The following is a 26765-nucleotide window of genomic DNA, read 5'->3' as shown; positions in this document are numbered from 1 at the left end:
TACTTTTATGTTTTTTTTTTTTGTTTCTGTTATTTGCTGTCTACTCTCATTTATTGTAAGGTGACAGAAAGGCGCCTATGAAATAAAATGTATTATTATTATTGTTATTATAGTTTCTTTTCTTTGCATTCAAAATAAGTTTGGATTTTATGTTTTGTTTTTCTCAAGTTCTTTCCTAAATGTGCTACTATATGCGCAACCATGAAATAAATGAGTTACATTTTCGGGTTCGGTTTTAGAAAAGGTACATTTGTTATCGATGTCAAGGAATTTTGATACCATATTATTGATATTATTGATATCCATATCAGATGGTTGCAGCAAAAATACTTAGAGAGCACAAACAACGAGCGCGAGGCAGTAGTAGCGTGCGTCATGCGTCACGTACAGGTCATCAACACGCGACATGGCGGCACGAGTGTGAAAGCAGACGTGGGTCGTTGTTGTTTGTGCAGATGTTGTGAAGTAAGTAACAGTTTGATCTTTGGGACATTACACCTGAACAGAGCTCGTCATGTTCACACTGAAAACCTTCCTGACGATCTTTAACGTCATTTTGAAAAGCGCTTTCCGGATGTGACGCTGCGTAAACCTAAAGTTTGTTTGTTTGTTTCTCAGGTTTCCTCTTCAGCTCAGCTACTGATGGATCCATTCATCAGACGGAGACTTCCTCCGTCTGTGAGGAGTCTTCTGACAGACATCGGTCCAAAGGAGGAGTGGACCGACACGGAGCCAGACACGGTGACCAGAGATGGGATACTGCTCCCGGCCAGAGGAGCTGCGTCTGGACAGGAGGAGTTACTCAAGCCGGCAGAGGCTGAAAGGAGCAGAGTCTGCATGCTGTGTAAATGCAAGCCCTCTTCTTACACCTGCCCTCGCTGTAACCTGCATTACTGTGGCTTGGCTTGCTACCAGAGCCCGGATCACTCCGCGTGCTCCGAGGAGTTTTACAAGGAGTCAGTCCTGCAGGAGCTGAAGGAGATGGGGAAGACGGAGAGCGAGGGGAGGAAGAAGATGCAGGAGGTCCTTGTGGGGCTCAGACGAAAGGCGGAAAGGACAGACGGAGGGATGGAGAGCTTGTTGAAAGAGGCGGGCGTCGTGTCGGATGACATGGACGGAGAGGAAGGAGAGGCGACTGACAGGGTGCAGATTGTGGAGCTCCTGTCGAGGTTGGCGGAGCTTCAGCAGTCCGGAGAAGGGAGCGCAGCAGAGATCGAGGCTATTTTGACAAAACTGGAAGAGATCGGAGGAGGGGAGCTGCTGTCCGAGGACGTAGACGAGGACGCTGAATGCGCAGAAGGGACGTCGGACTTGGCCGATCGTCTCTCGGGGCTGGATATTGACAAACTTTCAGAAGAGGAGCTGTGGGATCTTCTTGACAGTGAAGAGAAGGAGAAGTTTGTGAGTCTGGTGAAGGGCGGCGGAGCTCTCGGCGGGCTGGTTCCCCTGTGGAAGCCGTGGTGGGAGGAACACGAGGACGGAGGAAGAGCACTGGTGGAGGTGCTTGAGGAGGAAGTGAGCAAACTGGAAAGTGAAAATTCAACAGCTGCAGATGAAGAGGTTGTTCAGAAACGGGACGAGTCGGCTACGAAGCTGAAAAAGATTAAAGGAGGAAAAAGAAGGGAAACAAGCAGGAGCAAGGAAAGTTCAGCAGTCCCCGGTGTCCCTCCGGTTTCTGCAAAAATCCCCAAATTGAGCTCCTTGTGTGCGAATCCATCTCCCCTGATATGCTACGGTTTGGTCAATGCACTTTATGGCTACACCTTCACCCTGTGTCTGTTTAACAATGACACCGACTCACTGATGTTTGAGTTCTGCGACATGATTCTCGCTCTGTCTGAGGCACTCAGCTCAAACAGGGTGTTCAACTCCGTCCGAGAGGCTTTGGACTGCGGAGAAACTCTCGTTTCGAGTGGAGGTTACCTCGACAAGGAGGATCCTCTTGCACCGACCAGGGCGGTGGAAGCTGTGGCTCACATCACGACGGGCAGAGACAGGAGGGATCCAGCAGGATACTGCCTGGCAGCCTTGAGCCAGCTTCGCTCGGTGCTCTCCCAGGCCAGAACAGCCCTGTCGAAAGAGGGAGAGGAAGGCACAAAGAGGCAGAAGTACTTCCTGGCAAGCAAGAAGTGCGAATTCTTCCAAGCCTGGGTGTTGGACAATGCACACCGGATTCGGATGCTTGCTATTGAGCTGTGGCATGAACACAGTAAAAGAGAGTGTGATAGGAGCAGCATGGAGAAAGCAAAGACTGTAGTCGAGGAGAACCTGAAGAAAGGGAAGAGCAAGTTAATTGAAGAACTCAGTTAATTTCTTCTTGAACATACTGATGTTTGTAAAAGTTTGACATGTAATAAAAAATAATATAAAACCCTCAATTATCTTCTCACTGTGAAATGCAACCACTTAAAGCTTGTTACAGTCTGTTCTTAATACTTTATACTGTTTAATACCGGATGAAAGTAATGTAAATTGAGTTTAATTGTATTATCACCTTAACATAAACACAGGTGCAACCACAAACTATAAGCATGCATCTCTTTTTTTAATGATTTATTGCATTACATACGAATTGTATCAATATTTAGAAAGGACAAACAACTAGAGTGCAAGTTTACTATAAGCAAGAATAGTAAACTAGATATAAATTCAGAAATTGACAAAAAGCATTACTGTAGGTGCTTGTGAAGGTGTTTATATTATTGTTGCACCTGGTGGTGTTGTCTTTAAGATGTAATGATGTAATAAGGTGAAGATGTATAAGATGTATAATATTATTTACAGAGACTCAGCAATTCCTACCATGAGCAAACACAAGGAAAACTGTCCTTTAAACAGGTGGAAACCTCAAACAGAACCCTGCTTTATGGAGGGTGTCTTATTCTTATTTATATTACTACATAATTTATCATAGTCAGTATAATATAATGTAATATAATATAATGTAATATAATATAATATAATATAATTCAATATAATATAATGTCATGTAATATAATATAATATAATTCAGTATAATATAATTTAAATGATATATATAATATAATATAAATATATATAATCAGTAAATATAATATAATATAATATAATATAACCAGTATAATAAAATTTAATTTAAATATAAGTATAATATAATATAATATAATATAATATAATATAATATAATATAATATAATATCAATATAATATAAATAAATATAATATAATTAATATAAATAAATATATATATAATATAATATAATATAATATAATTCAGTATAAAATAATATAATATAATATAATATAATATAAACTGGCAGTAGTAAAGTCGTGAAAACACGCTCTCAACTCTCGCGAGACTCCCTCTGGCCGGTCACGTGGTGCGGATGCCCTTCTCCTGCGTGACAGAAAACATGGCAGCGCTCTTGAGATCAGCGCGGTTCCTCAGACTTTCTCCTTCGGGCTCGCTCCAGATCTCCGGGACCAAGAGAACCGGACCGGCACTCAGCCGGCTGTACAGCGGAGCTCTCAGCGCCATCAGCCGGGCCGGAGTCTGTCCTCGGCAGATCCGCCTCGCTTCGGAAAATGCGTGCAGGTAAATCCACGCAGCCTGTTAGCCGGTGTAGCTGCGGTGCACGCGTGACGGAGGGATGTCATTGAGCCTCAATGAGCCTCAATGACATCCAGACCCGCACAGGTCCTCACACTAACATGACCTGCAGCAGTGTTACATATAATGTAACAACATGAGAGCTCTGAGCAGAAAGGCCCAACACTGGAGACAGGACACATGTTCATGCTGCAGCTGATTCACATAAAATACTGTCAGATCAGAGGTTTAACATGTTGTTATGATGTGCCAGAGAAGCTCTGACCTTTAGATGATGTCATATAATGATGGAGGGTCATCTGCTGCTGCCTTTTTCTCTCAAGGTCAAAACTACAATGAGCCTTTGAAGCAGGCAGAGCATCCAGAGTGTGAACATGTTCCTTTAAAAAGGTGAAGTCTGGACTTGTTTGTAGATCCGTGAAGACCTCATCCAAGAAGATGGAGTGGTCTTGTAGATTTAGACGGATTTCCAAACAAGTCCAGTTGCCCCAGACTCAACCTTTTTGAAGAAAGGTGACCTGGATGAACCTTTACAGAGTGTGAACATGTTTCTTCAAAAAGGTTAAGTCTAGGGCCAACTGGACTTGTTTGTAGGTCCATCTAAATCTACAAGACCAGTCCGTCTTCTTGGATGAGGTCTTCACGGATCTACAAATCCGTAATCCAAGAAGACTGACTGGAGGGGAGTTTGTGTATTTATACTAGGTAAGACGGAGCTACAAACAAGTCCAGTTATCCAAGACTTCACCTTCCTTAGGAAGCTGAGATCCTTCAACGTGTTGGAGCAAGATGTTGGAGATCTTTTACCAGTCTGTTGTTGTTGTTGTTTGTTGGGGCAGCAGCAGCATCAGAGCCAGCGACACCAACAGACTTGAGAAGATCAACAAGAAGGCTGGCTCTGTTCTTGGATTTAGATTGAGTCTCTTGACACTGTGGTGGAGAGGAGGACGCTGAATAAACATCATGGACAATGAGCAGCACCCTCTCCACCACACAGTAGACAGACAGCGATGGGACAGATGCAGATATTTTATTTACTATTGCTATTTTGATATTTTATTATGTATAGTTTGTTCTTTATATTTTTATTCTGTTGTCTATCGTCACTGTGTGTAATGCTGCTGCTGCATCTATCTAACCGTTTTGAAGAAAGGTGACCTGGATGAACCTTCACACAATGTTCACCCGTGACCTTATTTCTTCTCCTCTTCCTCCACCTCTGTCCCAGTCGTGTGTGGCCACACATCGCAGCAGGGTGTGTTCGTACCTACGCCGCGGTCACGGAGCAGAAGGACGAGTCCAGCAACGTGGTGAGGTCCAAGCAGGCGCAGGAGTTTGACTGGGCTCTGACCAAGCTGGACAGCTCTGTGAGGAGAACCGGTCGCATCACCAAGACCCTGTTGCTCCGTATCTTCCATGATATCTGCAGGACAGGTAGGCGAGAGGAGGAGCAGCAGCAGCAGCGATCACGGTGAAAGATGAAGGCTATAAATATTGAACTCACCTCACCGTGCTCCTGTTTGCAGGTTATCCCAGCGGTAACCAGGCCTTGTTGCTGCTGCGTAGCTGTGGCTCCCTGCTGCCAGAGGTGCCCCTGCGGGAACGCACTGAGCTGGCACACCATGTGTGGGAGAAGCTGCAGGAGTTGGGTAAGAGGAAGCACCGAATGGCGACAACCTAGCTGTCTTTTATTATCTGTAGAAAGTCACATGATTCATGAGAATTACTGCTAATGATGATGTTTTTACACATTGTCCTCCTCAGGTGCACAGTATGATGTGAGCCACTACAACGCCTTGCTGAAGGTTTACCTGCAGAATGAGTTCAAGTTCTCCCCCATGGACTTTCTGGCCAAGATGGAAGCGGCTAACATCCAGCCCAACAGAGTAAGCACTGCAGCGCAGGGTAGATCTTGGCCACGTCAGTGCCAACGAAAGAGAAACATTGAGTTTATTGTTATGCAAATTGTTTCTTAACTACCGTTTTTAAATTGTGTCTCATCTCCCTCATCCACAGGTCACCTACCAGAGACTCATAGCAGCTTACTGCCAAAATGGAGACATCGAGGGAGCCAGGTGAGCAACCGGCAACAAAGTTCATGTTTAACGTGAAGCTGTCGATAACCTCTGTTTAACTTTCTTCTCTGTTCTCTTCTCAGCACCATATTGGGTTTCATGAAGAGCAAAGATTTACCCATCACCGAGGCTGTTTTCAACTCCCTGGTGACAGGCCATGCTCGAGCAGGGTGTGCTGTCTTTTTAATAGCACATAATATTAATAAGTCATCATTCAATCAGATCATTTTAAACCAGCTGTCATCTGTGCAGGGACATCGAGAGTGCAAAGAACATCCTGACTGTGATGCAGGGAGCAGGGATTGAACCGGGTCCCGACACTTACACGGCGCTGCTTAGCGCCTACGCTGAGATGGGAGACCTGGACGCTCTGAAAAAGGTGTGTGTGTGTTTATTCAGCTGGTTGTCAAGACTCTACATTTTGTTTGTTTGTGTCTGATGAAGGGTTGCCTTATTAATTCTCCTCGCTCTTTGTCAGACTCTGGAGGCAGCGGAGGCTGCAGACTGCAGTCTGATGGACAGGGACCTCATGCAGATCATCTTCACCATGGCCAAGGCCGGACACCAGCAGCACGTCCCAGAGTTGGTTGAGCGCTTGAGGCACGAGAGGGGTTACGTTCCAGGTACACGTGCACACACACCTAATGTTTTTCATCATCACTGTGCAGCCATTGTATTGTACTTTCTTGTTTGTCAGCTATATTAGTTCCATAAAAGATTAAAGAACCCGATGGCTGATGTAATAAACATCTAACGGATGAGCTGTTTTTTGTAATCATCTTGACAGTGTTGAGGAAATTCAGTATTTGTTGTCGTTCTTCTTGTAGATGCCATGAACTTGTGTCTGAGCCTCATCACTCAGGGTCTGGAGGACATGGCTTTTCACATCCTGAGAACTTTCCCCTCACTGCAGCCTGAAGGCATGAGCTCCGATTCCCCGAACCTGGGCAACTTCTTCCTCAGACACTGTGTCAACATGAACACGGTACGTAGACGTACAAGTTTCACCCATTGCAGATACAGGTTCACAAACCGTATTCCTGCAATATTTAAAAGAGCTGATACCTGGCTGTTAGCTACTGTTATGTATTAATTAATGTGTTGATGTAAATCTTGATTTATTTGTGTGCTGCACTACAGCCACTGGAGAAGTTGGGCCTCTATTGCAAACAGCTCCAGGAGTCCAACCTGCATGCCACGCCGCTCAGTTTCACTTTGTCCTGTGCTCTGGAGGCCAAGAAGACCGGTACAGCACATTTCATCTACTTGCATTCACTATTTGTATACCCACACTCATCTATGTGATTTTGGTGAATTGCAAATACAATAAATAAAAAATGCATTCAAATGATTTATTTCAATTTTGACTTTTGCAGGCATGTCTTTAGAGCTGATGAAGCTGTTTAAGGAGCAGGACTTACCTGTAAGGCCGCACTACTTTTGGCCTCTCCTTGCTCAGCATGTGAAAGACAAGAACACAGCAGGTATGTACACAGACAGACACACACACACACACACACACACACACACACACACACACAGATTTTAAACGTATATCTAGGCTTAATGTGCTGGTTTCTGGGGTGGCTAATCTCCACAGAACCACTTTCTTTTGGACCTTTGTTGAGTCATTGGGACTTTCTTTCGATACATTACTTTAGCTCAGTGGTTCTCAAACTTTTTCGGTCATTCACCGCTTTGGACAAGGGGGAATTTTCAAGTTCCACCTGCCCCCATCACCCCAGCACAATGCTAATGAAATACGGCAAGCTTAGGGGGGGTGATCGGTCTAATAAGCGGCAATACACAAACAGACACGCATAGGCATAAAAAGGAAAATTTCTTCCTGTTGGGCGCCTGCCACATCTTTCTTTATACTGAGAACCACGGCTTTAGCCTCTTATGTGTAAAATTCTGAGCTGTCATATATAAATATTCCCACAAATTTCCCAAGTGGAGTCTAAAGAAACCGAACCAAACCATAGAACATGTATTATTTACTCAGGCTTTGAATAATTACTTCATATATATACGTCTATCCTGTGTTCACTTTAAGATAGATGCTTTACAGAGACCATTGCATCTTGAAATCGAACATAGTGAGCTATCGTGAGAAGCTTGTAGTCGGGTGCTAAAGCCACTCGAGCCTCATGTGAACAGTTTCATGTGAATGTGAGAACCTAATGGGTGCTATAGAGCCCCGAGACGAGCTGTTTGTTCATCCAATCTGAAATGGAGAGGGGTTTTTTGTGATCAGCACGATAGTCGCAGTTTATGAGCATGTGTGTTATTTTTGTAGTATAGAGGGGGGATTATGACTTTCTCAGTCCTCTGTAGCAGAAAGAGCTTTTTAAAGGAGTGTTTCCCTCAAATATTAATGCCCCACAGAGTGGTCCAACTGGGACAGATTTCACTGGGCCGGGGCAGTCAAGGGCAAAGAGGTCTGATCCCTGCGTGAGAGAGTTTAGAGCCGGAAGAGATGAAACACACACATACACATGCACACTTACTCACAAACACACACATACACATGCACACTTACTCACAAACACACACATACAGGTCTCTCTGGAGAGCTCTAGGAATAGATCGGAAAAGTTTAGAAGCGGTCCTGCCCATGTTAGAAACTCTGACTTTAAGAAAGTGCGCTCAGACATGAATGTCATACGTCTTATTCCTCTTCTTGGTCTCCAATTTATGGCCTCTTATAACCTCCTGGGTGTCTACGGGATATTTTTTGACTGATTAATTGTGTGTTTTATCTTACTGAGTGAGAGCTACAGGCTAAACAAGTGTATAATAATAATAATAATACATGTTGGTTATAGTTAAAATAATAATTATAGAGACAGATTATCTACCAGTGTATGGTCAACAAAGTCTGTATCATCTTAGAAAAAAATGCATTTCCAACAATAAATCTTGTATTATAGCGTTTCCTGCACAAACTGTATCAACTGTGCAGACGGTGCTAAAAGAAGAAAGTGGTGCACAGCAGATAAGGATGCTTGATTTGTTGACCTTTGCCCCATGGCAGAGGGGGCACCTAAGATTCCTTGTCAGGTACGCTGGGCTGGGACTCAGTAGCCTGAAGCATTTTTCTTTGCGCATGCAAACACACATACATGGATGCACACAAAGGCCTGAGGCTGAAGAGGTCAGAGGGCTTTTCGCTCTAGCAGGTGTTCTTGAATCCTTTTCTCAAACCAAACCTGTTTCTCAGTTCAGTTTTTCACTGAAATGTATTTATTTTTTAAAATCAAGAAACTATGTTCAACCCACTTGATCATCCATGATATCTGATGATACACGACAAAAACAGTCGACACAAGTTCGACTGAGTCACGCAAATAGCCGGTTTCTAAACTGTAGACATGGGGCTGAAGAGCAGCGCTCACCGCTGTGTTTCTTTTACATCTGATGAGACCCAGGTAAAGTGCGCTTTATCGCACCTGTAAGCACAGTAGTGATGTCATGAGGTCCTTGAGTACACTTCTACATCACTGCAGCAAGATGAGAAGTTCCTGGAGATGAGCAAAAGAGCTTTTCAGGTAATGTTGAGTTACACTTCAGGTTCGACACATTTTGAAAATTTAAAGATCAGCAACCTAGTTTAAGTAAGTAAGTTGTCTTGTTTCTGTAAAAACAGCTATTACAAGATGAAATAATGGGAAACATGCTACTTTTAATAGCTTTAGGTTATGTCCTGGAAAAGATTGAATAGTTAATCATTTATTGTTTTTCAGTGGCTGGCTGGACATGGAGCCTTCAGCTCGTTTCAGATGCTTTCTAACACTCAGTGGGGAAACTGGTATTGATGTCTTTAAAGTTTGTCTTCTCAGTCTGCTACTTAAGACAGTTTAATGGCTCAGCACATGCAGTTTAGTGGAATATTTCTGTCTGAGGGGAAAGAAATGCTTATTTTCTCCGCTTTGTTTTTGTCGGCGATGAACTCGTGGGGCGGCGGGGGGGAATCATCTCGGTGACAGATAGCCGGCATTTGGAGACTTGTCAGAATTCACAACTCATTATGAACGTACCCCGTCAAATGTTGTTCAGCAGCGGTTTGGCTTTTAAGTGCTTTATTTATGCTGAGCTCTGGCCCTCTCTTTGGGGTTTTTTAGAGTGATTAATAAATGATGTATTCTCCCCCCCCTGTCAGCTAATTGACAGCATTTGAGCTGGCAGAAGAAACTGGTTAGAGCAATGTGGCGACGGTGCAGACTGACTTTTCAGACAGATCCTCCGTCTGAATGGCGAGATGCTTCAGCATGAAGAAGAGGACTAGACACGAGTTTAAACACGGATAACCACACAGAAACTTGACACATACTCTTACTTAAACTCTCAAACCACAGCATCCATTTAACTGAAGAGCGGACGAAAGGAAAGAAAGTGGAGGAACTTCTCTTTTGCCCAAACACTCGCTGGTTTCTGATGGTGTTAGCCTTAACCCTCATGAATGATGCAGCCTCTCCTTCCTGCTCTCTCTCTCTCTCTCTCATTGGCTGCAGGAGGTGTGTGTGCGTCCATTTGTGCGGGTGAGGCGGGTGTGGGGTGGGGGTGTTTCAGGGGGGCAGTGCAGGTGATGTGACTGATGCGGAGTGACTTGATTTCATGTAAATGCGAGCGCTCTGAGGGAATTCACTTTGGATTACGCGCCCCACTGTGCACGGCCCATGAAATATTAACACCGTGTCACTTTTTGTCCACAGGTGTCACTAGCGGGCAGAGAGGCCGCGGTCATAGAATTGGTGGAGAGCAATTGTTGAAGGGGGGGGAAGGGAGGGATGGTGAGGCGGACACTTTGCCTTTTGATGAGGTGTGGATTTGGCGGGTTTAGCGGAAGCATATGCTGGCCCCTTCTTCCCACCTGCCGCCAGCTAGTCACCGCTTGTCAGTCCTTCGCGACGCAACGCGCTCTTATCACTTCTGACATGGCGGAGCAAGTAAAGAGGGAGAGAGAGAGAGGAAGGGAGTGTTTTGGGTGATGAGAGATGTGAACCCTCCCTTGTTTCGTCTGCTTTTCTTCCCGGTCACCCCCTCCTGACTCTTATTTAGGTGACCTCCTCTTCAACCCTTTCACTTTCTTTAATCCAGCCCCTGTCTTTCAAATAGAGTGGGCCGCATTAAAGACTGTAAAGGCTGTAACGCAGCCCTCCGTGAACTCTGATCTGAGCTTCAGCGAGAGTTAATTGGTGGAACAAGAGCCAAGCATCACCATGATTTAAAAGAGAGAAGGGGAAAAAAAAATGAGGCGAGTGAGGATGAAATTGTAGCGTTTTTCATGCCTCCATGAAATGGAAATGTTCTCGCGCTCGCTTCTGTTTTTCAAACGACAAACCGACGTTACCTTGAGAGAGTCACAGACGCAGAGAGATGGAGAGGCAGATGGTGTTGGAGGAGAAAGAAAAGGAGAAGTGACAGGTACTCATGTCCAAGGACGGGAGGGGATGACAGTGACCGGTTCACTCCACTCCTCTTTTCCTCTCTTTCCTCCGTTCCTCCCTTCTCATCTGTGACAGTTAACCTGAAGACATGAATCTGATGATGATATCTTGTGACCACTGCCATGCTTAACTCACTACTTTGATACTTTTTGCCCGGATGGTATGTCAGGGGTTTATGCTGACCAACCTGGAGAGGCCTCTACTCTTCTGTGCCCAATCTTTATCTAAATTGTTCAGACAGGGGAGGAAGCAAAAAAAACAAAAAAACATGAGGATTATGGAGTGAAAAATAAGAGACCTAGAGGGAAAATAGCACAGATATTACTTTGTGTTGTATATTGACTGATTCTTTTTTTTTTTGATGTAGCTCTTCACGTGTACGACAGGTTAGCTGAATTTTAAAGTGCCTTGATTTGAGTTGATGTTGTTGGTCTTTGGAGGCAGGATGGATGCCGGTGTCACATACCTTCATTGCAGCGAGAAACCAGATTGAAGCACTTCACTGTCATTATTAAGTCAATTCATACCACAAAGGCATCGTTCCTGTCTGTCTTTCTTTCTCTTTCCTTGACACTTGAAATCAGCGTGAGATTACCAGACAATCGGTAGAAAATTCAGGAGGTTATTAAATCCGACACATAACCTCCTACATCTTGTTTTCTGTATGGATTAAACTGTTGATTTTCAGGTTTTAGAGGTAGTTGTAGGTGGATTTTTGAGTCAGATTAGCTGTTTCTCTGAGATAACCAGCTGCAGAGGGTAGCTTCATATGTAACGCACATGTTTAAATGCATGTTGTATGTGTAAAGCTTTCCCTCCCCATAAAAGCTGTACTAGAATAGTACCACTCACAGGTAAACTGGTGGCATTTCTTACTAGCCTGACTTATTACCGCTCAGCTAAGGCATGCAGTGACTTTACCATAAGCCTGGAAGTAACTGAGCAAAAATAGTCTGGGGTTCAAGGGGTTAAAAGCTCTTGGTGTTCAGACTTGACTTGCAAAAAAAACAAAACAAATCCGAAAAGTGCTGATGATCATGAAATCTCATGGGCGGAAGCCGGAAAGCGTGCGTGAGAGAGAGAAGGCCGCTTTCTGCATTTATACTCTCTTGCAGCTCTCCATTCACTTGTTTTCTGTCTGTGTGACTCACGGTGAAATAGATGATGGATTATTCAGGTGCTCCCTCTCTTCTTTCATAAAAAAAAAAAGGCTGTATGAAAGCGATTGAGGGGGGGTAAGAATGGACGGGAGGACGGCAGAGCGGATGGATCCTCCATTGAGAAGAAAGAGGAAGATTGCCTGTTTACTTTTTCTTGAAAGCAGGGTAGATGGATAGTGAGAGGGGCAGATGAATGAGTGATATGGATGGCGGGGGGGAGGCTGGGCGGATGGATGGATGGATGGAGTGGTTCAGGTAGCTTTACCTGGGATAATGCAACCCCAGCCGCAGGTTTTAATGGCGTATAAAAGCCCGGCACTCATCTTTTATTCAGCTAAAGTGAGAGACTGTAGGTGAACACATACGTCCCATGAGGATGTGGAAATATAGAGCCGTGTATGTGTGTGTGTGTGTGTTTCAGAAACTTAGAGTAAATACACACAGCATCTTGAGGTGTGTCAACTCAAGCAAGCACTTTAAGGTAGTTTGCTGAAGTCCGCATGGGAACAAGGTGTATTGGTACGCTGGATGCAGTCATATATAGATATATAGTTGCTAAAACTGCATAGCAACACACACACACACACACACACACAGACCTGCGTATGCCCTCATTTAGGCCCATGTCCTTTGTGGGCACACTCCAAGACATATGCAAAGTGCTACAGTCCCTCCCTATGAGCTCACACACACACACACACTCTTGCGGGCACGTTGAGTGTGTGTGTGTGTGAGTGGCTGTTGCATATGCATGCATGTGACTGTTCTGGCCTACCTCCCCGGGGCAGGACCTCGGGGCTGTGCTGCAGACCAAGGGTGATGGTGCAAGAGTCCACTTCAGGCAGAGTGCGTGTTTATGTACGTATCCTCAAGTCCGAGGTAGAGCCCGGGAAGCAACCATTAGCATTTTGTCGATGGAGGCTGTGCCTGGCGTTTTAACTGAAAAGGGGCGAGGGGGAAAATATGTATATATTTGTGACATTTGGATCAAAAACAAAACAAAATGTCATTTTGAGATTGGAGAGAAAAACAACAGTGTGGACAAACAAAAAATGTTTTTGTTTGGTGGTTTTAATTTAATCACAGGCTGCACTTTTGATCCGAATGTCACAAATATTCTGTCAGTACGCACTTTATTAAACTAGCATTCTCGAGGGCATAAAGATACTAAAATAAATGATAACGATGATGATGATTTAGTCTGATAATTTAGAAGTCAGTTGAAAGGAAATCAAGCACAAATTAAGAAAACTGATTTATGGTTTAAGCGGTTTAAAGTACAAATAAGATGCATTAACAGCTTCTTTGTTCTGTTTTATATCATAAATAAATAAATAAATAAATAATAATAAATGTCATAATAAATGTGTGTATATATACAGTATGTTTTGGTCCAGGACTACGTTGAATTCTTGGAATTTGATGATTCATTTGATGCATTTGAAAACATTTTTTTGGTATTTTCTAGACAAAAAAATGAAAATGATAAATATATAAACTTTGATTTAAAAAAAAATAAAATAATTGACAATTGTTTTGGCTGTTGACTCATTCACAAAGTTGATATTAATGACTTTATGCGTGTGTGTTGTAGGTGTGATCGAGCTGTTGAAGGGCATGCAGGAGCTCGGAGTGTCCCCTGATGTTGAGACTTTATCGGTCTATAGCTTCCCTGCCTTCCCCAGCGTGGACGCAGGTCTACAGGCCCTCAAGGTAATCCATAAGTCAGTGTGTGTCTGTGTGTGTGTACGTGTGTGTGTTTTCACACGTTGATATAGTTTTTTGCTGACATAAATGTGATTTTTCTCTGCTCAGGATGCAGGTGTGTCTTTAGAGTCAGAGGGCTTCTTGTCTTCCGAGGTTCGTTCGTTGGCGGTTAACGACCTGGCCAAACTCTACGCCCGATGTAAGTGCATACTCACACTCACACACACACACACACACACACACACACTCACACACTTAACATATTCCAAAGAAGCTCTGCTACATCTCGAGCACCCATCATCATAAAGATTGCTGCTTCGCCTGCGGGCTAATTGGACCAGCGTTGACACACACACATACACACACTCCCACCTACTCCTCGGTGCTCATCAGGCCTTTTAAGAGATTAGTCTGTGCGAATATGTAAAGAGCGAGAACGAGAGGCGCCTCAACCGGCGCAGGGACGGGATACAGAAGGCCGTTACATAATGGATGATTCTTCCCATTTTCTATCTTTCACCTTGTTTTAATCTCAAATATCCAGCGCTCGTTTTCACATACGTTACACTGTTTTCCTCTTCATGGATTTCAGAGTCAGCTCAATGGATATTTTCCCCCGTACATGAGGAACATCTTCAGTGTTTAAACATTTCTAATATTTCCAAAACTTCTGCTGGTTTCACCTTCATAGACAGTTTTATATCATCATAGATTGAACACTATCTGACAAATCAAACAATTTAAATGTGTCACCTTGGATGCATTTTTCACTATTTTATTGCCCCTCATACTCAATCTAAACAAAAAAATTTGAATTATCAACAATTAAAATAAGTCATTACTTTGCAGCCCAAATCTTATTCGTTGTATTTATTGTAAACCACACCAATTGTAGCGACAACTATCCAATAAAAAAGGCTGAGTAGGCTCCGACTGTGACGCGTTACAGTGCAAAGATATCCAAAGTCACTTGAAGTAAGTTTTATGATGTTTATTAAATGAAATAGTAACAACAAACTCAAAACGGCGTGACGAAACTTAACTAGCTGAAACTATATGATATAGGATGATAAGTACATTTAAAAATAAGGCACAAACACACTCCTGTACCAATTACCTGAAGTAAACGTGTGTGATCTAAACATATAAACAACTCAACCTCCTACATCAGTCATCATGAAGACAAGTTGTTGTCGTCTTCACTCATAATTTGTCTGTCTCCTATTTTCCAGTGTCCGATCCTTCCTTCCCGTCGTTGGACCTCATTGCTTTCCGCGGCAGCCTCACCTATGGCTTCAAAAAGTGAGTCAATTAGCCCGCCTGCTCTTTACGTCTTTATTTGTTCTCCATCCTCTTGATATTCCATATTTCTCCATATTTTCCCTCATGACTCCTTTTTAACTGGCGTTTTTTAAGGGAAGCCAGTAGCACTATTGGGGGTCAGTGCAGCATATGCTATGACGATGACATGTGCAGCCTATCACACCATCTACAGTGTTTGTGTGGGCAGCTGCAGGGGAAAACAACCCATCTCACACACACACACACGGGTGTACATGGGTGCTTCATGCATATGGAGGCCGTCATCCTTCAGCTTTTACCCCAAAGCACCGTGGGAGATATGTAAATTAGCAGATGCCCACCACTGCCCCTCTTACCCAGACCCCCGTACTGATCTCCCTCTCTCCCTCTTACTCACACACACACACACTCTCAGTTAGCCGTAGGACTCAGGTCTGACCCGTGGGCTTTTGTTGAAGGGGGTGTTTATGAATATTTACAGTTTAACACTACACATCAACACAAAAACACTCTGGCCCCTGAGCAAAACTGGAGGTGAGTCAAAGAGAAAAGCGCCGCCTCGTCTGCAGGGAGCAAAGTTATTTCTTCCACTGAAAATGAAAAAAATCTGCTCGGTTGAGCTTAACTTTGAACTTTCTGTTCAGTCTTCGTTGTAGCCGATGTGTTAATTAACTCGGCGGATGTTGATAATGTAACTAATTTAACTGATAAAACGAAAAAATGCAATATATCCTTTTGAGAAATGGTGAGTCTCAGCATTTCTGTTCTTGGTTGGACAGTTTTAGCTCAAGGACATTCAGAATAATGTACAGTGAAAACAAATGCACCAATAGAGTTTGATCCTATTTGAAAACCACAAATAAATGTAGATTACCGGATATTTTTTGTGCATAAATTGGCACGTCCATGTTTTTCATGTCTAAATCCAGCTTCCTCTACCCCATTTGCTTTGCTCTCATTGCACTGTAACGCTCATACACACACACCTACACACTCTTCTGACTGCTCGGTTGCCTGACAGGGTCATAATTGGGCTTGTCACTTGGGGGAGAGTGTGTGTGTGTGTGCGTGTGCACGAGCGCTGTGTCATTGCAATGCGGAACCTGCCCCTGTCAAAGACAAGGTCAGGGGATAATTTAATCATTAAAGACCTCTTCTTCTCTCTTCTCCTCTCATCTTTCATCTCCTCCTCTCCACCAACTAGCTGACAACGCCAGAAATGTCGCACGTTGTCATCATTTAGCCTGTGTGTGTGTGTGTGTGTGTGTGTGTGTGTGTGTGTGTGTCTTTTGTGGTTTCTCAGGCTTTTGTGCTGCCATCTCTCCTCTCTTGTACTGTGGGATGAGAGTGTCAAACTGAAATGTCGCTCTTGCCCTATTGTGTTGTACTACACTGTCAATTCAGTAGCTATGGCAACATGACACTGTATTATGTATTATAGTTAGTTGATTTAAATCTCAGCTGCTGTCAGACAATTAAGGAATTTGTCTAAACATGTATTTTTATAATTTAAAACTAATAAAAAGTGTGTAAATAACTTGATTTTCTAAATTGGGGAAGAAATTGGGACGATTTAATAGAAATTAATTTAATTTTTTTAACTTCCAGACGACAGGTAGAGCACAGTTTGGAGACATTTCCTTGATTGATCTTTATGAGAAGAAATGACAAAGAATAGAGCTCAGCACAGTTTGTAGGCGTCCTTTTGGAACAAGCGCTAGAGGAACATATTAAACATACACATGAAGATGTATTAGAAGAGAATAAATCCATGTTTGAAGAGTGTGTGTCTGTGTGTGATTGAGATGCATGTTAATCCACACACTGGAGGAGTCTTGTTGACCCGTTGTGTGTTGCATGTTCGCTGGGTGCTCATGTCTTGTCCTCTACTGCCCCCTGCAGGTCTGATGACGTGGAGAGCATGGTGAAGGTAAGATGTGAATGAGCCCACATTGGTGTGTATATGTGTACACTATATACATGTTATAGCAGTAAAGACGAATAAAAGACAAAATGATAAAGAAGAAGAAAAAAACTAAATGAAATCAGGCTTTCAGTGAATCTGAATTAGTCATAACATAATAGCAATGACAACCAATTTACTCACCATCTGCTACATACCGAGTCACATTTAGGAAGAATATATACAATATGACAAATGCCATCTGCTGCATTTTATGCAAATTTCCTTTATGGCGTATAATTCAATAAATATTTAGGATGGTTAGCAAACATAAAAACACACGATTCATTCACACACGTTTAAAATATTTTAATTTAAAGCTGCTGCAAAGAAAAAAAAGTTTTAAAACACACGTTTAAAAAAAATAAATAAATAAAGGTTTAGGATTGGATGGTGTGTTTGAGGCGATTTACCCTCTAACCCTGTCTGTGTTGATGTTCCTTCTCATACCTTTCTGTCTGTCTGTGTGTGTCTGTGATCTCCGTTATTCCAGATTACAACGCTCCTGTACAACGACGAGCGATTCTCCAAAGGAGCCTCCAAGCCTGGTGGTAAGGAAACATTTATACACATTGTTGTGGCTGCCAAGTCAGGACATTCATATACGACAGTGTCCTTGTATCCGGTGTGTGTCTGTGTCTGTGTCTGTGTCTTTGTGTCTAGGTGAGAGTGAGAAGGGAGGACGCCTATATGTGTGTGTGTGTGTGTGTGTGTGTGTGTATCATCTATCATGTGTCAGCATTCAAACTTGCAGACTGCAGTCTCTGTCTCACTCATCTTCTAACTATAATTTAGATGACAGAAATGTGCTGTGTGTGTGTGTCTGTCTGTGTGTGTGTCTGTGTGTGTGTTCAGTCTCAGTAGCACAATACAGTTGATCAGCCCACCTTGCCTTTGTGTGTTTATTTATGTCCAGGTGTTTGTATGTGTCAGCGTGTGAGTGAAAGGCCTGCTCTCTCTCCGTCCGAGGAAATAGAGCCTGGCTGCTGACACAGCGCTGAGTAGTTAAAAGTGTGTATATATATGTGTGTGTGTGTGTGTGTGTGTGTGCCACCAATGAACCGCGTCTCCGGTCTGGCTGTGTCTGTGTGTGGAGCGTTAATGTCGCTCCATGTCAGTGTGTGTGTCACGGAGAGTCTCCAGCGCTGAAATTGTTGTGTGTGTGCTGGTGGGAGCGATGGAGACTGTTATCCATGTCACATCCCATTAGACGACATCTGTGTGTACGTGTGTGTGTATGCGTGTGTGTTTGAGAGAAGCTGTCGCTGCCAAACGTCGCACATTCACTCACACTGCAGCCCAAAAGCAGCCCCTGTCAGCAGAAAAGAAACACAAACACACACTCTGCAGAGGTTACAGAAAAATAATATAAATATATGCACACAAATGGGTGCAGTGACTGACATGGTGGGAAATGAAATGTATTCCCAGGACAGCTGTTCACTCTTTGTGTGTGTGTGTGTTTCCATCCCATCCAGAAAAGGTATCCTTCTTCTTGTACAATCTGATCGACAACATGTCGGAGAGGGAGGTGCAGGCACAGGAAGGCAAGCTGCAAAAATACTTCAGTCAACTGCGGACTCAGGTACACACACACACACTACACACTCTTATATACTGTCCAGTCCATTCATAAACATCCCACTTTGAAGGAGCTTACACACCCTGATCTGAGATGATTTGCAGTATGTAATCAGACTGGGATTATTCACGACACACATGACAGAATACACTTACATGAAGGTTTGAGTAAGGCTATCCAGACGTGTTATGCAAGATTAAATCATGCTTTGCACTTTTGGTGTTAAAGGTCACGACTAAACTGGCTGTCCCCCAAAATAATCCGTAAATATCAGCTGATTCTGACCTGCATCTGCAGAAATCATCCTCATAAAATGATATTTTTTCACATTTCTCAGGTTACCGTGGAGTTTATAGACTCTCGGTTATCAATAAGCTCTCACTAAACGTTCATTTGTTGTTTTTTTTAGATTATTTTTTTTGTCCTTTTATGCCTTTATTGATAGTACAGCTGAAGATAGACAGGAAGCAGGGGGCAGAGAGAGGGGGAGTGACACGCAGTAAATTAGCAGTCAGCTGTAGCGAGGACTATAGCCTCCACACACGGGGCGGCCGCTTAACCCACTACACTACCGACCGCCCCAACGTTTCATTTGTTGTAGTGAGTCCTTCATTAACAGCCTATGACATATATTAATGGAAACAAAACAGAAACATTTTAGTTTCTGAATGAAGTGTAGCTCCTGGTAAATGTTGCTCCTTTGTGTTTTTTGCGTGTTGTTTTCCAACAATGCAGCTTTATTTTCAGAAATCATTTCCCAACAAATTCAAACACATAAAAGTTTTCAATTAATCAGAAACTTCATTATTATTTCCTGCTGTGCAGTCATTATGTTCAAACTTAACTTTGAACGTTTTTTAACACAGCTGCTCCTCTGGTGCTGAGAGCTGATCAGCACTTTGATGATCCTTCCTCTTGTTTCTCTGCAGAACATAACCATTACAACAAGTATCTTCAGAGGCATCAGGAACCTTCTGGACTCCTACCACGCCCCAGAGCTCATCAAGGTATGGAGCCTGTTGGGTGACCTTGTTACTTCAGAAAAAAAGCATCATTAGAATAAACTAAACTTTTACTGTACTGTTATATTTGGCTCATAATGTTAATGTTATCTATGTGTGTGTGTCAGTATGTGATTGCTTTGCTGGACCCCAAAGAACAAGAGTCCCATGGCTCTGGGGCAGCTCCTCTTCCTCCTCCCCCTGTCAATGTAAGTGAGACATCTTGAGTGTGAATAAATTCATACAAAATGTTTAATATACCCATGTACACCTATTATAATATTTGCGTTTTATTTGACGAGCTTGTGTATTCCATCAGGGGTCGGACGTAAAGGTGTTTGCACTTGAGAATAAACTGGCCGAACTGAAAGCAGAGAACAAACCAATAGGCAACGTTCTCAAACAAATCATCCAGGCACTCTGTGCCGAAGAGGTAGGATTTGTTTGGCTTTTGTCAAGTCTCACAAAACTCTCTCTTCTTCTTGAAATTAGTTTTTTTTGGTGTGTGTGTGTGTTTAGTCCCGAGGTCTGTCATTTTGTTGTCTGATCAGAACCTGCAGCGTGCCCTCGAGCTGAAGCAGCAGCACGAGGAGGAGATGACAGTCCGCGGCTACGCCAGCCTCCTCGGCCTGTGCTGTCGCCATGACAATGTGGAAGAGGCGCTCAACCTGAAGAGGGAAATGTGAGTGGAGCAGGATACATACACAAATACTCCACGCACACACGCATGCATACATAAGGCAGCACTGTGACCAGTAGTAGGCCATTAAAGTTTAACTTGAGTGTATTAGGGGAGACATTAATGCAGGGTCCAGCCGCTCTCCCCTCTTCCTCCTTTGTTTCCTTCCTTCTCTCACCTGGTTCTGAACTCCCAACAGGAGAACAGTTGCATTACTGTAAGTCGGACACATTAATCGAGTCTCTCTCCTTCTCTGTATTTAGAGATCGCAAGGACTCATCAACAGTGCTGGATGCCAGTAAATACATCGCACTGGTCAAGACTCTCTCTAAGAACGGCAAGGTGGAGGGTAAGTTTCTCGACGGCTGTTAGTTTGTCAACTTTTTTTTTCATGAATAATTCAGCCTCCGAAGTGTCAAAGAGTTAAAAACTGCACGTCACAACATCTCCGAGCTGAGGTAACTTCTTCTAACCGCTTGTTTTTGTCCGGCCAACTGTCCAAAAATCAAAAGATACTGAGTAGTGCTTGAAGGATTTTAAACGACGAATCAATTATCGAAATTGTTCTTAATTTTATCTCCATTGATTAATTGACTAATCCCTCCAGCTCTTAGCACCTCGCTACTTTTTCTGTTTGACAGTAAGCCGGATCAGAGTAAATCAGGCTTGAACCTAGAAAGGCCTGCAGATGTGTGTGTGTGTGTGAGTGTGTGTGTGTCGCCAACTCTGTCACAATCTGTCTTTCTCACTCCCTCAAACCCACATTAGCCGGCCATTTTCAGAATGCTACGGTGGGTTTCCCTCAGCCCATCGAAGACCCAATTACCATCAGTTTTGCCGCTCTGCTTTTTGCACACAATGACAGGCAAAATGTTTCCCCTGTCTGTCCTCGCCTCCTCTCTCCTCCCCTTCGCTCTCTCTCTCCGTCTTCGTCTCTGTCTCTCTGTCTGACCCTCTCTCCCCCGTTCTGTCTCGAAGCGTGTCATTCTCTCACCTCCTCCCATATACACACACACACACACTCTGTGCATACACCCGCATCAGTGAGAAATGAGAGAGGAGGAAAATTACAGGACTCTGTGTATTTTTCCAGAATTATTGAAATCCGCCTTGATGCTAATGGCAGATCATGTCCGCCGAAGTGCTTGAGCAATTCACACACACACACACACACACACACACACACACACACACACACACACAGAGGGACACACAGATTTGCACGTGAATTCAAGCAAAAGGCATTTGGTGGGCACGACAGTTGGTGTGTCCGTCTGTGTGTGTGTGTGTGTGTGTCCGTGTGTGTGTGTGTGTCGGGGTGTGTATAGGCAGCGCTAACGCATTTGCCATTAGCCAGAGTGTGCATATGGAGGGGACGCTTGTCAGCCACATTAGCACACATGGCTAACCTTGATGTTAGCCTGTCCCCACCCAGACGCTGGTCCGCCTGGCTCCCCAGCACACACCAGGCCCAGCTGAAGATCATGTCTCCTGGCATCTCGCTTTATTTCTCGCCCTCTCTAATGGCTTTGTTGTTTTTGCCCTTGGTTCCTCCCGTCGCACCTCGCCACGCAACTTTTGTTTTTACTTTACTTCATCCCTTTGACTTTATCCTTTTATCCAGCCTTCCTTCCACCATTGCTCTGCTACAATTCTTCATAATGTCTTCCTCTTCTTCTCACTAATCGGTTCTCCTCTGCTGCTCACAATCACATCTGTCTATACATCTGTTTAGCTTCTTTTATATTGAACTTATATCTTCCCTTTGAGCCATGAAAATGAACCAAAGACAAATATTTAAATGTATTTAAACATCTACACACTACATACATGTTAAGCATGACATGGATCGAAGTATCTGTTTGCAGAAATTATTTGTCCAATAATAAACATCAACTTGTTTCAGTGTTATAATCCTTTCAACGGCAACACTGTGTCCTGAAACTCGTTTTTAATAAGTGCGCTTCCACTCAAAGTCCAACCGGGTTAAACTTTTGCCACAGAGTGTGCAGAGCTGACCACATTGTGTCCCAAAGGACCTTTGCTCTAAATCGTTTCTTCAATTCTCAACTGCCCCAAAACATACGACCTTAAACCTTTGAGTGCAAATGTAGTTTAAGGGAATGTGACAACTTAGAAATTTGGCTAGCTTTAACCTCTTGGCAGACACAAACCATATGCATAAAAGTTTTTTTTTTTTTTTTTTTTACAAAAGTAAATAAATTTCAAATACAGGGGAAAAAAATTATGTAAAATCCACTTAAAAAAATGTAAATATAAAGAAAACATCTGCTCATAAAAGTGTCAAATGTTTGTTTGACCTCCTGTTATAAATACCATATTATTAGTTCACCTGTTCATATCCCATCCCACAATTAATGCATCCTTCTGTCAATCATATGACCCAGTGATCCTGCAGTACATCTTGGGCTTCAGGAGCTCAAACACCCCCTTTTACCTCCTCCTACCTTCACTACTCTCCCTCTATGTTTTAAATACCCCTCTCCTCTATCACCAAGCGTCTCTTTGACCTGCCCTTGGCCTTCTGCCTCCATCTGTCCATCCTCCCACTTTGGTAAACACAGCTTGTTCTGGCTTTCGGTGGTCCTGGATTCGTCTTTTGATGCCCTGTGTGTTTTGGGGAAAGAGACATCACTAGCAGTCAAGTCATGGAACATTAGATGAACCATTGGGCTGTGTGATGTTTGTTTACCTGGCCTGTCTGCCTCCCCATCTTTTGGTATGTGTGTGTGTGTGTGGTCTGGCTCGCTTTGCTGGCCACGATGCTCGGCTGAGCTGATGGATATGCATACTGGCTTAAACGGACGGATAAAGGGAGAGATGGACGAGGACTGGGGCGGTGGGAGGGGTTTGGTCGTTGGACGAAGGGATGTTAGCTGGTGGTAGCTCCATTTGGGCAAATCAACTCCAAGCCATTGGTCTCTGTGATTAGTGGGTATGTCAAGGAGTGATGGAGAGAGGTATGGATAGGAGGAGGGAGGGAGGAAGACATGGAGAGAGACAGAGTGAGAATGAGTTACATCTGAACTGATAAAAGGAACAGAGACGACACCCGTCAGGTCATTATCGGGCGGTGTTTAATGCCGATACCGTCACTTATAATCAGTTTGTTTCCTGCGATCTTTGTTACAAGTTACCAGAGATACTTTTGTTAACGTCCGTTCCACCTTCAAGGTTTTCCATTCTTCTAACCAAACTTATCCCTCTGACAAGCTTCATCCCCCCTCTCATTGTCCTCCCTTTAACCCCCCCCTCCCTGTTTAGGAGCGTCTCCTCCATTGCCAGCCACCCCTACTCCACCCTTCCTTCCTCTATTTTCCCCCGTCCTATTAAATCTGTGACAGCCTTCGGTTCCCATCGCCATAACAACTGGCACAGAGAGAGGTGGAGAGATGGAGAGACAGACTGAAATTAGGATGCCAAAGCACTCACCAGTGGCCCTGTCCCTCAGCCCACGAGTGTGTGTGTGTGTCTGGATGTGTGTTCCCAGTGGAGAGTGTCACTCCTGTTTTGAGGTGTTTTGTTATATTACCAGTTATGTAGGTGTTGAGTGTCACATTTGTTCACTTTAGCTTCATTTGTTTTTTACGTTTTTTGTGCTTTCTGCTAACGTAAGGAGAAAGGATTGGCGAGAATTTTTATATATTTGAACATTATTCAAATATATTCTGCGTCTCTCAATCTCCTCCCGTCTCCTTGGTCATGCTGTATAGATTAGTGTCTGTGGTGGAGAGCGGCTGTATCGCTGTCAGCCCATTAGCAGCTGTCTAAATAGACAGTAAACGCATCTTAATTACCTTATGCTGATACACCACATATACACACACACACACACACACCCTTTTCACCATTTAGCCCCTAGTGTTGGCCAGATGGGCGCGTGGCCCGGTAAAAAGCCCTCCATTACCGGCTGGACTTGACCAAACTGATCCACCCCCTCAGCCCGCTTACCGGGGTCTCACTGGGGCCACGGCGGGCCCTTGTCGCCACATACCTATAATTTAGCCCCCCAAGTGCTTTCTACATGGCCACGGCAAAAAGCTGGCCTCCATTGTAGGGGTCCGGTAATTGTAGTCTCGTTTAGAAAACCGCAAGTAGCAATTAGCGCAGAGTTGGCATTATACGGGGTTGGATTTGCATCCCCGCTGGGTGCAAAATGCTGTTTTAATATGGGTTTGTTTTCCCCACATGGAATTAGCTAAAGGGGCCTTTTATCATATTCACACACACCCTACTCTTCTCTCAGCCAAGCTCTGCCCACCTCTCGCTTTCTCTCTCCTCATCTCTCTGTATCATCTCTCTTTCTTCTTGTTTTGTTCCGTTTCATTCGTCCTCTTTTATCTCTTAAATCACTTTCACCGCAAAAGCATCACAGACGTCGAGAGTCGTAGGAACAAGTGAAGCATTTCCGTCTCTTCTCTCTCTCTCTCCTCCATCACAGAGGCGATAGACTTTCTGAAGGAGATGAAGGAGAAGAACGTGGCGCTGGACGACACGCACGTCACCAATCTGTTTCACGTGCTCAACGCCTTAGCAGCCAAGGGCGCCGCATCCACCATCCAGCAGCTGCAGGACACCATCTTCACCCTCGGACTGACAAAGCCCACTGCCAATCTCTGCTCCCCTCTGATTACAGCCCACCTGGGCAGGTAAAACAAACTCTGACTGTCTTACAAATCACAAAAACACACTTTGGGTGATGGTATGTTTTTATTTCTGTGTCTGAAGCTCTCTCTCCACTCACCGGCCCATCCAACTCACTTTTTTTTGTTGTCTGATTTGTATCTTTTTATCTGCCAAATCCGGTCGCCAGGTGTGTGTATGTATGTGTGTCTCAATGAGTCACTCATCCCTCCCTATGATCATAGCTGAGGTTACATTCTGGGTCAGCGATTCAGACAGAGAGAGGATGTGGAAATTGCTCATTTACGTGTGTGTGTGTGTGTGTGCGCGCAGTGTTAGTGCCAGGTTTTGTTTGTTTGAGGATTCGACAGCTGCAACCTCTCCCATGAGCCCCCACCCCTGATCTCGTGAAACACCCACTGCTATACTCCAAGGTGTAAGTGTGTGTGTGTGTGCGTGCTGAGAGATAGCCATCGCTGCCTCTTCCCATATTGCAAATATGCAAATGAACGTTACCAAACACAGGCTGCGGGGTCACTGGTATTACCCCACCCCTCAACTCTATTCAGTACGTGTGCGTTATCCAGCGTATGTGTGTTCTATTTGTCAGAGCGGCTTTTAAGTAGATCAACTCATTAGCATGTTAATTATGAACAGAGCACTAATTGCTGGATTTACCGCTGCCACACAGTGCGCCGTTAGGGGCCTGCCACTAAACACACACACACACACACGCCCTGTACATGCTTTCATACACACTGTTTACCTCCAGCGGTATGCGGTAGAGGTAAACCTTTTGCACATGAAGCTGGTGCACACACACACACACACAAACACAGGACGCTCACACACACTGGTGCTCCCCTGCCGCTGTTTGTTTTGCTGTAAGTCTGGTCTCTGGCACAAACAGAGTTTCCAGGTTCACTCGTTAATCACTGCCTCTGTGAGATTAGCAGGCTAATTTACTCCTGGGTCATCAACAGCAGCCAAAACACACACACACACACACACACACACACACACACACACACACACACCAGCTTATCACAGCCCTGTTTACAAATCAAGTGCCAGTTGTACCTCCTCCAAATGATACTGCGGCGAACACGCACTAATGAATACAAGTGAACAAGCGAGCTGCTGGTATTTTATCATCATCTGTCTTGGAACATTTTGTGTGGCTGTTTGTCAAGGTTTGGAAATTAAAAGGTGGAACCTGATGTGCTCCACTTTAGCTGAACATAGGTACCAATGCACATATTTATCCATTCTTTTGATTTCCCCTCTTTGAACCAACTTTAATTTTAGCAGATAAACAGAGGAGTGAGAGGTCTCTGCTCTCAAACATCTGTCAGCAAGTCTTAAACTACTGTGTGTTACACAGTGGACATGTGTTTAAAAGCTGTTGGAAGTGAATATTTTTATACATTTGTCTGGTGAAGATGCATTAAAAAGTGTGAAATGTTCAAGCCGAGCCTCGGGGCAGGTTTGACTACCACAACACTTGACTTTTGCGCTCTAGTTGAATCTTATCTCCTTTGGGGCTCTCCTCCTCTTTATTTAAACATAAAAAAAGAGAAAAGAAAATCTTTTATCTTCATCCGTTCGTCTCC

General features: G+C 43.9%; 2 protein-coding genes across 2 annotated transcripts in view; both read left to right on the top strand.

The window, feature by feature from the left end:
- Positions 1-353: 353 nt before the first annotated feature.
- Positions 354-2550, top strand: znhit2 (zinc finger, HIT-type containing 2). The gene is made up of 2 exons (XM_010742713.3): positions 354-465; positions 619-2550. Exons 1-2 carry the CDS (start codon positions 376-378, stop codon positions 2308-2310), a joined length of 1782 nt encoding a protein of 593 aa, XP_010741015.3. The 5' UTR covers positions 354-375; the 3' UTR covers positions 2311-2550.
- Positions 2551-3345: 795 nt separating this feature from the next.
- lrpprc (leucine-rich pentatricopeptide repeat containing) overlaps positions 3346-26765 on the top strand; it is a 51298-nt gene continuing 27878 nt past the window's right edge. Inside the window, exons 1-23 of the mRNA XM_019253105.2 lie at positions 3346-3574; positions 4818-5023; positions 5116-5238; positions 5354-5475; positions 5606-5664; positions 5748-5834; positions 5917-6043; positions 6143-6287; positions 6492-6649; positions 6805-6910; positions 7041-7148; positions 13869-13987; positions 14090-14180; positions 15214-15283; positions 17186-17213; positions 17740-17797; positions 18725-18831; positions 19758-19835; positions 19958-20038; positions 20149-20262; positions 20381-20511; positions 20772-20857; positions 24971-25178. Coding sequence (XP_019108650.2) covers positions 3366-3574; positions 4818-5023; positions 5116-5238; positions 5354-5475; positions 5606-5664; positions 5748-5834; positions 5917-6043; positions 6143-6287; positions 6492-6649; positions 6805-6910; positions 7041-7148; positions 13869-13987; positions 14090-14180; positions 15214-15283; positions 17186-17213; positions 17740-17797; positions 18725-18831; positions 19758-19835; positions 19958-20038; positions 20149-20262; positions 20381-20511; positions 20772-20857; positions 24971-25178 — 2621 coding nt within the window. The 5' untranslated portion in view covers positions 3346-3365. The remainder of the gene's footprint in view (positions 3575-4817; positions 5024-5115; positions 5239-5353; positions 5476-5605; positions 5665-5747; positions 5835-5916; positions 6044-6142; positions 6288-6491; positions 6650-6804; positions 6911-7040; positions 7149-13868; positions 13988-14089; positions 14181-15213; positions 15284-17185; positions 17214-17739; positions 17798-18724; positions 18832-19757; positions 19836-19957; positions 20039-20148; positions 20263-20380; positions 20512-20771; positions 20858-24970; positions 25179-26765) is intronic.

This window comes from Larimichthys crocea, chromosome III (assembly GCF_000972845.2).
Source record: "Larimichthys crocea isolate SSNF chromosome III, L_crocea_2.0, whole genome shotgun sequence".
NCBI classification, from domain to species: Eukaryota; Metazoa; Chordata; class Actinopteri; family Sciaenidae; genus Larimichthys; species Larimichthys crocea.
Note: the sequence above shows the minus strand (reverse complement) of the source record. Positions and strands in the feature narration are given on the sequence as shown.